This window comes from Orbicella faveolata, unplaced genomic scaffold (assembly GCF_042242905.1).
Source record: "Orbicella faveolata isolate gen_17 unplaced genomic scaffold, um_ofav_v1 contig_13, whole genome shotgun sequence".
Lineage (NCBI taxonomy): Eukaryota > Metazoa > Cnidaria > Anthozoa > Scleractinia > Merulinidae > Orbicella > Orbicella faveolata.
The window spans coordinates 31256975-31270882 of NW_028301540.1; the positions used below are offsets into that span (position 1 = coordinate 31256975).

General features: G+C 39.4%; 2 protein-coding genes across 2 annotated transcripts; one reads left to right on the plus strand and one right to left on the minus strand.

The window, feature by feature from the left end:
• Positions 1–200: 200 nt before the first annotated feature.
• On the plus strand, positions 201–4180 carry LOC110062550 (uncharacterized). The gene is made up of 3 exons (XM_020769478.2): positions 201–293; positions 2606–2668; positions 3496–4180. The coding sequence occupies exons 2-3, from the start codon at positions 2608–2610 to the stop codon at positions 3960–3962; spliced, it is 528 nt and encodes a 175-aa protein (XP_020625137.1). The 5' UTR covers positions 201–293; positions 2606–2607; the 3' UTR covers positions 3963–4180.
• A 2136-nt stretch (positions 4181–6316) lies between these two features.
• LOC149115966 (uncharacterized) lies at positions 6317–8455 on the minus strand. The gene is made up of 3 exons (XM_089283869.1): positions 8395–8455; positions 7529–7708; positions 6317–6792 (listed from the first exon to the last, which is right to left on the minus strand). The coding sequence occupies exons 2-3, from the start codon at positions 7704–7706 to the stop codon at positions 6395–6397; spliced, it is 576 nt and encodes a 191-aa protein (XP_089139995.1). The 5' UTR covers positions 7707–7708; positions 8395–8455; the 3' UTR covers positions 6317–6394.
• Positions 8456–13908: the final 5453 nt, after the last annotated feature.

Sequence of the window (13908 nt, forward strand, 5' to 3'; positions counted from 1 at the left end):
CCAGTGCTCTTTCATATTTTGACCACAACCAGATCAAATATTTTGTCCCACATTGTCAAACAAAGCAAATTATTAAGTAGACTCCACATGTGGGAAATCTTCGTTAGGTAATCGCTGTCACTGACTGGCCATTCACGCGTTCAATGTAGTGGGCAGTAGCCATTATGTAATTCTTAGTTCAACATCATGAATTATTCATGTATCGACAAAAATAGGAACAAAAGCAGACAGTAAAAGACCAAAATTCTACAACGCTTTTCCTTGAGTGCATACAGGACAAGTCAAGCTAGCAGGTGAGGCTTATGAGCAAAACTGATTTTTGATTTTATTTCTTGCCGGTCCGAAATCGTACGACGGAAAAACTTAATCGATAAACAACCCGTTATTTTGCTTTCTAAATGTGTTGTGTTTCTCTCTCAAATATAAACAAAAGCAAGGTTTTAAAAGTCTTGTTTTGGGCTCGGTGATAATATAGCCATTTGTTTTAGTTACACTAATAATAATATAATTGCCTTATTATGATGAAAAGTGTGGAAGCTAAATATAACAGTTGTATGGCTTACACTAGCGTTTATGGCAAATGTTGAGAAAATCGTTTTGCTGATATTCTGCTAAGCCCTACTTTCGTTTTATCCAAACTACTCAACTACGAATTTGAACTGCTGTTTTTGTTGTGTTGTTTAAATTTTGTTCTGTTTAACCGGAGTTGCATGTGGAAACTGCTACTCCCTTCTTGAATCAAGTTGAGGAAAGCAACATTACCTTCAACTTGGAACATTCGATGTTTCACTGTAATATATTTCTTTCCGATGACAATTCGCCTAACTCCTTTAGACTAAATAAGAGAATCGCTGATTTTATTAACTTAAAGCTAAAAAAGACTTTGTTATCATAATCGCAATTGAAGCTACTTTTTAAGATCACGTCCCACGTGGTTTTATTCAATGCCCAGCCTCTTCGTGTTTACTGCAAACCATTTTGTAACAATGTACTGTGGTGGTTACGTGATAAGCAAAATCCGGCCTTCAAATCAGAGAAACCTCAACAGTGAAATATAAAATCACAAAAGGAGTAATGAGAAACCAAAAAGAAACAGTGATGTTTAAGATTGAAGCAGGAAAAGATGGGCAAAGGCGAACTTGAAAGTTTTAGGCTAAATCTTTTCAAAATGCGACAGGCTTGGCGTTGCTTCTCTAAAAATGCAATAGTAGAAAGCGGTAGTGGTTCTGTTATAAAGATATATGCCAAGAAATCTAACTAAACAAACAGATTAAAATCTACAGTCTCCGAGCTCAAAACATCAATTCTCTTTACCCGTTGCTTAGCCTTCCTTTTAATGTAAGTTTCAAGAAATTGGTTGTACATCAAGACACTGATTACCTTATTTTCGCTTCAGTTTGATGGCTGCTTGAAAAATGAAGGCTTAAAAAATCTTCAAAAAACTGACATAAAGCTTATTTTTCTAAGACAAAGGAGGAGTTCGTGGATTTTCATCAACAGATTTTCTAATTACCTGGTTTAACTAAGGTGGCAGTTGACTGGTATCTATATTGTTAGACTGACACGACTTGAACAGAAAACCTGTTGTCCAACAAAACCAACCACTAGACACCAACAATACTGGATATTACTTTGTGAAAAATGCCCCCAAAATACTTATATATTTTCCTTTTTTTAACTAGTGTATCTTCGACAATGACCTGTGATGGCATCTCGTTTTTTCGGCTCTTGTTTCCCGCGCCGAGAAAAACCCGTCGTTATTTTCGGCGGAGACAAGCGACAGCCGGACAAACGTGTGCGTTAGAGGGCTACTTCGACCAATTCTACGACTGAATTTAGATAAAACAAACAAATCTGGTAGATCCCGTAATTTAATGTTCGAAGACATTGAACTATAAACCTTGTCATGAATACAACCATCAGAGTCTCTAGGCGTTCCAGTGCGCCAAAACGGAATCTAGCCTTGAATATGCAATCACGGCGCCATAGAATCCTGGGGTATTCAAGGTGCACAAAATGTAACACACTCCTGGAATGTTACACGCAGTTAAGTTGAGTTCAGAAAAACAGGCCGGGCTCAAACCAGATACTCAAGCTGCTGTCTCGTCCCCAGTTGTCTCCATACACCTTCTGCCGACTGGGACGAGTCAGTTCCAGCTGTATTACGAGTCGAACATCCCTGAATGAAGTACACTGATACGTATTGGGCCGAATTAGGGCCCGGATATTTGGCTCATTGCGCCGTGTTCTCAGTTTCCCTAACGGGCAAGCGTGGAGAACACTTCAAAGCATGGGTCGACCTCGTCCCAGAGTCTCTCTTCTTCTCTGGGTGGGAAGAAGAGAGACCCTGGGAACGAGGCTGGGCAAGGGTCGGTTGTGTACCTCATTCCATGGCATTATGAAATTTGGCCCCAAATAAGATGTTTTGAAAGGGTCGTCGGCTCATAAAACCCAAAACAACGAAGTTTCAGTTTCCCTTCTGCTGGGATGATAAAAGAGTTAATTGATTCGATAGCCAGTCAGTTCGGGAGAAAGAGCAGTCGTTGTTGCGCCATGGGACCCAAATCACATTTTATGATGTAATTACTTATCTTTTTTTTTTCAGATATGGACCTAAGAATTTTACTCGTATCTTGCCTTGTGGCATTAGTATGCGGAAAATCAATAGGTAAGGAATCGTTTTAAACTGTCTTCTGACGTTATCATTTCTTGTTCTATACTCGATCAAAAGAAGATGCGTTTTGCTTTGAGGTCAAAAGAGAAGCGAAAACAAGTATCACAAGCTGAATTGGTTCAACCATTCAGAATAAGATAATCAGATAATGGACTTCTACGATTCTACAAAAATCTCACTTTAGATCGCTAGGGGCCTCATCTTACGCCGCCGCAATGTGACTTAGCCTGTCGATCGCCCCACACTCCGAATTTTTTTCCGTTCTCGCCTGGAGCCTGTTTGCAGGTTATAGGTGATTTGAACTTACGGGTCGAGCTTAGATTATTTGTATGATCCATTTGTTGATACTCCGCATTTAATGGCTAGCTAATTTCAGCAATGACATAATGACATAATTGTCGCTGTAATTTCCATTAATGCCTCGTTTAGACGTAACATTCGAATACTATAAACTTATAACGTCGAGCCCTGATTTCCGGATATTACTTCAATGAAGCTATCTCACGATATAATGGCAGGATAGAAAAGTGCTAAAAATGGTAACAATAAATCAAAAAAGGAACATTTGTGGTTAAGATTTAGGCAAAAGAGACCGAATAACGATGACAAACTTGAAAACTTGACGCGACATTTTTCAGGATGTGCCTACCGGTGACCAAGTCTTGTACACACGTCGTGTTATTGACTACAGACGGTGATTCTGATCCCTTGCCCATAACTTTCTTTTAAATAAGACGTTTCATATTGACCCCACGCTGGTTTGATTGCTTATCAATCGTTATGTGCCATGCGTAACTTTGTTTCGTCTCTTTGCCTTTCAGAGGATAAAGAAAAACGAGAAGCTTATCCTTGTGGATATGGATGCCCGTCAATGTGCGCTCCAACTTGCGAACCAACGTGTTGTGCACCCCCTCCACCCCCTCCGCCACCGCCACCACCGCCATGCCCAGTCCCTGTGCCAATGCCAGTACCATGCCCACAGCCAGGACCTCCCGGACAGCCAGGATGCATGGGACCTCCTGGCCTTCCCGGATGCCGTGGATTTCCCGGTACCCCCGGATGCATGGGACCAATGGGACCAATGGGCCCTCCCGGACCACCCGGATGCCCCGGTCTCCCTGCTCCACCTCCACCTCCTTGTCCACCCATCTGTGTTCATCACTGTATGAAGATCTGTCCTCAACCATGCTGCGCTCCTCCTCCCCCTGTGTATATCCCTCCACCACCACCACCACTCCCTCCCATGCCAGTTTGTGCCCCATCGTGCGCGCCTGCCTGCTGTAAATAAGAATTAAAAATATGCACGAAAAAATGATTTATGGACTTGTCCTGTGGGCAGAACATCGTTATTTTGGATTTGATTAGGTAAAAAGACTGCTTATTTTCGTATTTCAGTCTTTCTATTGACTTCAAGGCAGAGCGAGACTCGAAAACTACTAGATTATTGTTTCTTGTACGAAAACGACATACCATGTTAGTTTCCAGTAAAAGTACCGTGTTATTGTACTTGTGGTTGTTGTAAGTACTGTCTCTTTCTTTGTCATTAACAAGCGGTTAAACTTACCGAAATACGTTGACCATGCTGGTTACGTAACTCTTTTTCACAATTTCACCAAATTAGACAAAAATTAAGGTACCATTTCACCTTAACTCAACCTGTCAATAGCTTTGAATTTGTGAATATGTTTTAGACACTTTTTTTCAAACGTTTTGGTTTGGAAAATTGTTCCATATTGACGATTTCCTTTTTGGGAGGTGTTTTTCTTTGTTTTTGTTACTCGTCGTCAGCACCAAAATGCGATAACAAAGCACAAGAACGCAAATCAATCAATCAATCAATCAATCCTTTATTTGGTAACACAGACTGCGAGCTGCTCATTCTCAGTTCTTGAGACCCGCGCGAGAATAACGATAAACTCTTAGTCACTTACAGGGACTATAGGAACGAAGTTTCGAGAAGTGGTGGCTTGTGGTTGCCGCTTGCCGATCGATTTAGCGACCTTTGATAAAAGTTACAGTGGAATCCCGATCTCTCGAACCCTCAATTTTTCTAACCTCCCGATAACTCGAACCAAAAGTCATTTCCACTCCTCAGTCGAACACTGCAGTTTTATCCCCGGTTTCATGAACTCTCCGCGGATTTTTCGAACCAATTTTCGTTTCCCTTGGTGGTTCGAAAAAATTGGGATTCCTCACTTTTGCCTCGCATGACGATAATAAAAGACTAAGAATCTCTTGTTATCTGGCAACCATTCTACTGAAGTGCTGTCATTGAGAAGGTCAGCCAAACTTCATTGGTCTATAGCTGTATGAAAGCAATTCGTTAAAAAATTGTTTTCTAAGGATAAAAAAATGTGCTGCTTTAGCCCAGTTGACCGTATCAATCATAAATGCAATGAACCCACCGGGTATCTTTTGGATTACATGTGGACAGTGAATGTAAGATTTTCTCGATTATCAAGATCTATTCAGTGTGTCTCAGTATCGTTGATAGGACTAATGGCAAACTGAATATGAGACGACAAGGTTCAGTTTAAAAAAAAAAACAAGAAAAGTCTAGCTTGTTCTCAAAAGTAATCATAATTTGGTCATTTTAGACTAGTTCCTGTTGTTGCTTTGCAGAAGACAGCATCTCGATGTACCAAGATGAATAACGCGCGTGTAGAGCCCTTTCATCCCTCATACCTATTTTCGTATGACCATGTCATTTATTCAGCCGTGGATTAATTACTTTATCGAATCAGGCTGCCTTTTAAGTTAATCATTTTGCATGCTGCCGAAAGTTTCTTTCTCACACTAGGATCGTGAGTTGTCAAAATCGAAATACTAACTAGAATAGAGGCAATCGAATTTCTGGCAAGAAGACGCAAGTTGGCAACTTGCGATTGGGTCTACCTGCGACTCCGTTTGGCCAGGCCTTGCGTGCACTTGAGTCGGTTTGCGATGACTTGCGCTCACTTTGGTCGAGATCAAATTTGCACGCAATTCGACGCAAGACTTTCTCTGTTTGGCCACCCAACCCAAGTCAACTCAAGCTGAGTGACGTCCATTTGTCGTCATAGTTGTCATAGCAACCTATTAGCCAATGAAATACAGGATATTGGTCGTACGGGACTAAGCCCGTAGCCTTGAAATGGGTGTTTTGCGACTTGCGGCTTCTTACGAATACTCGCGAGTCCGTTTGGCCAGGGCTGAAAGCTTTAAAAATTTTGACTTCTTCGAATGAAATCCATGTCAAACTTCATCTTCGAAACTGTATAAAAAAGAAAATTAACCGTCCTGATCTGCCTGAACAAACGAAAAAACAATCAAGGGAGGTAGGTGGACGGCGATTGGTCGTCACTGCTCAGGCGAGGCGTACAAATTTAACAAAGTGGGACTTGAGCGAGGAAGCCTAGGGTTTTGGGCTGCAGTATATGAAAGACATGGAAAGGTAAAGATTAAGTTCATTTCATGAATAACGTTCACAGCAAACTGAGCATTGTTATTGTCATACCAATCAGCTTGTTGCTCTGATATTTTGTTGTCTTATAAAAAGGCCTTTGATGAAATCTTAGAACTGAACAACGGGTGCAGTCCAATTGCCTTTTTAATGGGAGGGAGAGAGGAATTCAATGCCTCGTGACTAAGCACAATTCAATATTCTTTCCAAAAAAGATTTTATTCAAGAACAAAATCCTAACATGTTTAGGTCAACTGTTACAAACAGCGAATATTTCCTTAGTGGGTTATTGCGCTCTTTTTGTCTTCTTTATCGTTGCCTTCCTTTTTAGCTTCTTCTTTGGCATTATTTTCTGTCGTATCCTCTGGGGCATGACTCTCACAGCCTGGGTAACCGCAGTTGTACCCATACGGGTAGTTGTATCCATACGGGTAGTGGTACGGGTACGGGTAACCGTAGGGGTAGGTGTGCGTGGTGGGGTGTTGTACAGTCACTGCAGGATGTACAGTCACTGCCGGGAGCGGAGCTGCGGGGTGGACTGCCGGATGTACTGCTGGGTGTGCGTACGGGTATGGGTAGTGGTATGGGTAGCCGGGGTGTTGATAGGGGTACTGTCCGTAGTGCCAGGGATATCCGGGATGTTCATACCCAGGGTAGTAGACAGCACTGGCTTGTCCTAAAAACGAAAATGAACGATTGTTAATAAAACCTTACCTCACACGATCTTGAGCAGTGTTCTACGAACGCTAGATATATGGTGAAATATTTTAAACCCTCTGCCATTGTCCTGTGACGGTTGTTTAACTAAATGAGAGTGTCAAACACGACCGCAAAATATGGAGAAAGAGGCGGGTACCTGCCTTACGAAATATTTCTCACCCTGCAGTTTTTTTGGGATCTTAATTGCTCTGAAGAAAAAAAATGAGGACCATTCAGCCAATTGCACTACATTTGCTATCAGCTTTTCGGCATTTCTTTAGGCTGGTTATATGCAACACAATCAAAAATTCTACGAACTTTTTTAAAAGCACTTCTACTGTTTCAAACAAGTTCGTTTCACCGACGTATAACCAAACCAAACAGAATATAGCGTGCCAATCATAACAAACAAACGGCAAACAAACGAATGAACCAATCATGCCCAGGAGTCAAGCGCGTGAAAGCACGGAAACAGTGTTGTGCGCGGAAAAACATGCAACCGGTCAAAGGCGCGGGAAAATGATTTTATCTCATTTACTTCTGATTGGTTGAATAGGGCACTTTGAAATTGTTTTTAACCAATTAAACGGTTCAGCAAACAAAAGAGAGACCGACGTTTAAGTGTATGTTGGTTTGACATATAATCATATTTTAGACTGACATCATCTTCTAAATTGACATCATATTCTAGATTGCAGGAGAATTACGTATACCTTTCTTGTCTTTATCCTGTTTCACTTCATCTGATTGGCCCTGAAAACTGACTTGTTGCGCAGACTCGGCGGGATTCGCTTGGTTTGTGTTGACCTCCAAAGAACTGAGAGCCCTGGACTCTACTGCGACGAAACACACTACCACCACCAGGCAACCAATTACAACTGATATCCTCATGTCTGAAATAAAAATACACCATCTTTATCGATATTGTGCGTCAAGGTTATTCATTAAATTAATAGATAAGATTTCGAAACCTACTTAGATGATGCAATACGATGAGACAATGCGACTTTTACAAAATTGCTACGTCGGAGCACGCAGTCGTGGCGACACTTTCCAAGAAATAGAAAAAGAGATTGTTACCTTTCTCTCGCAGGTTAACGGTATCGATTTTACGGAATTATAACTGAACTTTTATTTAAAATCAGTGAAAGTAAACGTAGTTAGTTCATTCAATTATTCAGTCAGGCTTTGTAATATTAAACTAGAAAAACAGAGAAGTCGCTTTTATCAGAAGTGGTGACGATGAAAGTTTTTTCTAAGATATTTTAGAATAGAAATATTTTGAACAGAATTTAATTTATCAAGGAAAATGTGTTTTCATGGAAACTTCACTTTTATTTTTCAAATTACTCAGACGTTTTTTTTAAAAAATATTTTAAAATATCACAGAGAAATGGCAGTTTCTTTAAATGCAGTTATTATTATAACTTCTGTAGTACTTACAAAGCTCACGAAAATTGTTTAATTAAACTTTGTATAGCGATAAACAATAGGCGTTTGAGTACGATACAAACCGTTTTTACTAAATATAATCTACACTTCTATTGTCAGGATGATCAAAACAAGAAGTTGTACCTACCAATTTCCTTTTGTCTCCTTCTGCCTTCACTGCGAATTCCTACAAAATCTGATGGCTGTCTTTGATTGATAGGAATATAAGAAATATTCACACATCCCTTCCGAAGTAGGGGGCCATCTGATTGGCGAATTACCAAGTATTATGTCAACAGAAAATTAGCAACGCGTGATAACACAAGCGATCATTGACGCCCGCCGTCTATGAGAACACAATTTGTTTGGTGTCCAACACTTGAAAACGATAAACAAAATAATTGTCAACCAACACATTTTAACATCAAACAACATTGTTAGATAATTCACTGATTCATTATCTCTATCAACTTCATTATTTTGGGTTAAATACTTGTTGTGAATGCAAAACTTAAAAACGTGCAAATGGCGTTTTAAGAACAATTTTACATTCCTATTAACTAGAATCTAAGAGGGTTTTTTTATTATTATTATTTCATAAACTTAAGGTCTTGATCATGAAAATTGACTTAAAATCGTAAGGGCGGCTAACAAAAAAATTCCGGCTTGGAATATATCATAATTTTTGTAATAATTGAGAATTTCTGTAGTAGTTCTTCCCATAGGGTGATATATTTTCAGACGATAGCATGAATTATGATACAATTGACGAGATTCCTAATTTTGATAAAACGGGTATTTTACACTCCTAAGGTTGAGGTGGAAGATAAGGATCCCAATTTCCAAATTCAAAAGATGATCTTTATCTTCGGAAAAATTCTACTAGTATAAAAATCATTCAAATAATACCTAGCATTTCGTATAACCGAAATGCTGAATGAAAACAGAAGAAACGCCTAAACGCTTAACAGAGGAAATAAGATAACTAAAGAAGTCGGACGGAAACAGAAATGAAAGTTTTTCTGAGTACATTACCTGCAAAAAATTTCGGACGTTTGATTTTCGGAAACTTTTTATCTCAATTCGGACAAATGTCGGACAAAAATTTCGGACACTTTGCTGAAACATAACTAACTTAAATTTACGTATACAAAACACGTTTTAGACTGGAACAACATCTGTGAAAATGATAGTTTTACTGCACCGTCAAGGTTTTACAGACTGATACATCGACGTATGGGAAAATAAGAAACATTCTATCAAGCCGTTACATATCACAAGCAGCGGTCTTAACTAGAGTTCGCTCCATACAGGAAACTAGCGGCTTTGGAGGTATGTGAAAGTTTTATACTGCACTGTAAATATTTCCGACGCTTAAAATTTCGGACTCTTAAAATTTTCGGACGGTTTTATTTTCGGACACATTTTTGTCCGAAATTAAGAAAGTCCGAAATTTTTTTGTTAGTAATGTATTTTGCTCAGTATCACTTTGATAAAACATTGTGAGTGGGACAAATCTCACTCTGACGAATTTTAAACTCAAAACCTCAGATTTCCAATTTAGCCACGGAGGTTTAAATGCGCTGATAACTTATCAAGCGTTTTGCCTCCTAGCCACGGGATAAAACAATTCAGATCAGACCTTTAAAAAGTAGTCGTGTTTAACTTTCGACTTAATTTCCAACTACTGGCAAAATTAAATGATTTTACATTTTGGGATTTATATATGTTGTCTATTCAAAGAAAAATAAAAGGAAACTGGAAGCTTAAGTTTTTCTTTTATAGTAAAGCTTAATTACACAATTTAAAACTTAGAAATCTAACAAAGCGTGGTTGGAAATTACTTTCAATTTGCAGATCGAAACCTTGTTGGCTTATGGAGTTGAAAGTTTTCGTAATAAAACTAGGGTACGAGTGAGAGCTGGTGTAGTTTAGGCTTCAAGTTTTGTGTGAAGGATTTCTTAAAACAGTGTTTAAATCGTGTGTACAGCTTAGGATAAGTAACGCCCTTACCACTTCTCCTATTTTAACCTGCGGGGTTTGTCCCCCGCACAAGGGACCCCCTACGTCACGAAATCAATATATATTTTGAGGGAATGCTCCAAGGTTTTGGACTCAATAACATCGACTGCACTAGAGCAACAGTTTTTATTAGATACAATACACGTAAAGCAGATAAAAAGAACAACAACAGGTATAACTTTCAACAGGTATATACATTCAACCTTTAAAATCGGAGCAACATTACGTGCGCACCATACCTGAAGTAATACATTTGCCTGGAAGTCATCAACTACTAAAATAATATCTAATCTAAACAAACTGTGTACAATACATGACGCTAACAAGAATTCACCCACAAGGAGCCAAAAGAAAAGAGATAATTTAACACCTTTTTCTCCTCTGCGTTGCCATTTCTTATTCGCCATATTATTTCATTTATTTAATCACATGGCTATTAAAAAGATAGAATGATCTTCTCGTGCAGCGATATAAACAATAGCCATTTGGCGCGAAAATATGCTTCGATATTTGTCCGCGGACATTATCTGTTCCGAGAAGCGAACATTTCTCCGAGATCGTAGCTCGAGAAAAACTGTGAGCTGTGAGGAACAGGTTATGTCCAGCGACGAATATCCGAGCAGTTCGCCCCAATGAAGGGTCTTGTGCTTATTATCTTTCGAATATTTTTGACAACCCGCACAGTTTCAAAAATTGGAGAATGTCACTCGGATATTCCCCAGTTTTAGCTGGGGAATATTCAGTCACGTGACATGTTTAGACCAATCGCGTGCGAACGAAAATATTTAATGGTTAAATGAAAGTTAAACTGAAAACACCCGCTTTCGAGGGACGAAAAGAACGAAAAGGAATCGATTTTCTAGCGGACCATGTTGTAATTTATCGTCGGGGCTTCTTGATTTAAAATATGAAAATTATTTCTTTTGTACAGTCATTAAATTAAGATTGATATGCAGCATTTTACATGCACATCGTGTAAACGAATTAAGGGAGGTAATAACTGCTTGTGGCAGGAGGATATAAGCAAGCCATATCTTCTTGACCCTGTGGAGGATTGAAGCACTGAGGATAGAAGAAGCCGGTAGGGACCCCAACGTAGGCATTTTGAGGTCCTATATTTTCGATGTATTGCACTGGAGCTGGAATAAGACGCCTCGTTTTATTGTTTGTCGGGCCTTTCTTAAGCCTCAAACGGTACCTCTTATTCTTGAACCAGTTCTGTGAAGATGAAAAAGCACAGCTTCAGTTAAAAGGCGTGTGTTAAAGCGGAATCCAAGAGACTGCTTGCATAGATCCGCCTTCTGGGATTGGAACAGACATGTAGGTTATTGACCAAGCGTGATGTCAAGACGGCTGGATATCGGCCAAGCTCTTTTTCCGTCTCGGTCCATAAACACGCAAAAAAAAAAAGAACGAGGCCGATATCCAGCCATCGTGACCGAACAGGCTTGGTCAATAAAGGTTATTTATATGGAAAAGGATCACTACTTTTCTTGCGGGACAAAGCGGGTAATCCCGAGCTGGCAGGATTGCGCCTCTTGGGTAGCCAATCACAATGCAGGATTCGGTAAATCTTGCCCGCTCAGGGAGCTAACCATAAAAGACATAACCATACCCATAATGCATAAGTAAGAAATTACAAACCTGTAAGACCTGTTTTGTTATTCCCAGTCCATTGGCCACCTCTGTCTGCTGGGTGGAGGTTAAGTACGGAGACGAAGCAAAAACTCGCTCCAGGACCTGTTTCTGATAATCAGTTAACCTTGTGCGCGTGCGCATCTTTGAGGAAGAAACATTGGTCTGTTCTTGGACCTCATCTATAATATAAGACAAAAAAATTATTTTGCTGAAAATAATTATTTTGCATCTCTCTGCAGAGACTTGGGCCGGTTTGGTTTTCAACGATAGCTGAAAATTGTTCAAAAAGAAAGTAACGCAGTTCCAACTGATGGCCGAGATCTCACTGGAATCTACATAATTTACGGATAGCCGAGAAATTAGCTCAAACATCAAGTGCAGCTAAGAAATCCCGAAAATTTTTATTGTAGCTGAGATTCCAGCAGCCTCATCTAGAGCCTCTATTGTAGTTTTCACAGCACATCGAAATAAATCAACTAAAAAGACTGAATGACTTTCTCGACAACACAGCCATGAAGTAATTTCAGAGAAATCAAAGTTGTGTCCAAGCATCTTGGATAATGAATATCGAGTTGCATACAAATGTAGGCTAACAACGGTTTGCTTAAGTGCTTAAAATCCAGCTAAAACTGAAACCAGTTAAATCGTGTTTCGGTTCCGAAGGTCTTGTTTGCTTACTAAAATGTAGGAGAGTAATTTTGCGGTCGAAAAAAAGTTCAGTGAATTGTCCAAAAAAATGCGAGGTTATTCACAAGGTGAACCTTTTGATGACCTTAAATTACCAGGATCGATAAAAGAAAAACAGTCCATGATGCGAGGTGACATTACAGCCAATCTCGGACTCAACTGAGTCAAATTTTCTTATAATATTTAACGCTGCCAAAACAACTGAAATGACCCTAGATGATACAACTGTACTTGTTTTAGTGAACAAGTCGCTTTGGATTGGAGTTGCATAGTATAGGTCAGAAACAAAACAATCGCTTGCTTTGGATGAAGATTATACAGAATAAGGAGTTACGATTTAGCTGACATTACGTAGTTCTAACCTGATGGTCTGTCATGATTGGGTAGGCCGGCGTTGATTGAAATGGGTTCTGCCATCATCCGGAAATTTAAATTGCTCCTTTAGAAGTGATCGTTCTGCTGCTCAGTTGCAATTTGAAGTGAAATGTCTGGAAAACAGAGTGGTTATGATACGGAAACATTTGCAGTGTGACGTGTTTCTGCTGTTGTGTAAGGGATTCACAACGCAAATGCCGAGGGCAAGTATGTCATGCAAAACAGCGGTCTTTATCTACTGTACCGAGAAATAAACTTATTGCGTCATGGAGGCGATACCAGCATTCCCTGTGACATCATGTATCGGTCACACTACCAGCAACAACGCGTCAGTAAAATCCATACAGAATTACGCATTAGAAGAAATCTGCTAATCCATGAACAACCACGTTTTCTTCGGCCACTTGACTTTGATATCAGTGTCACAAACTTCGACGTGCTTTTTATTTGGGAAATAATTCGAACGTTTGCTGGATTTTATGCAATCATACTTCAATGCCAAAGTGAATTCTTATTTGATTAGAAAATTAGACAGCGCACGTCATATTGCAAATAAACAGGTTGCTGATTAGGATTAATTAGTTGGTAATGTTGTGTTTTGTGGAACATTACGTCATAGCGAAATTTGCTAATTATTGTTTCGACTCTGTTTCTGAGTTTGCGCGAGTTTGCGCTTAGCAAAAAAATCCATAAACTGAAGAATAGCTATTCACTGTTAGCTACCAACTTAATTTAGGTTGGTCATGGAGGTTAACAATTTAAATATTTCAAAACAAAAAACAAAAAAAACAAATAAATTCCCTCAGTGATAAGTTAATGTACCAGCTGATTAATTGCGAGTTGTTAATTAGGTCTAATGACTTCTAATTAGCTCTCCTTACCTGAATGGAACGTCAAAGCGAAATAATCCAATCATTTTCTCCGAGTCAAATTATCGTTA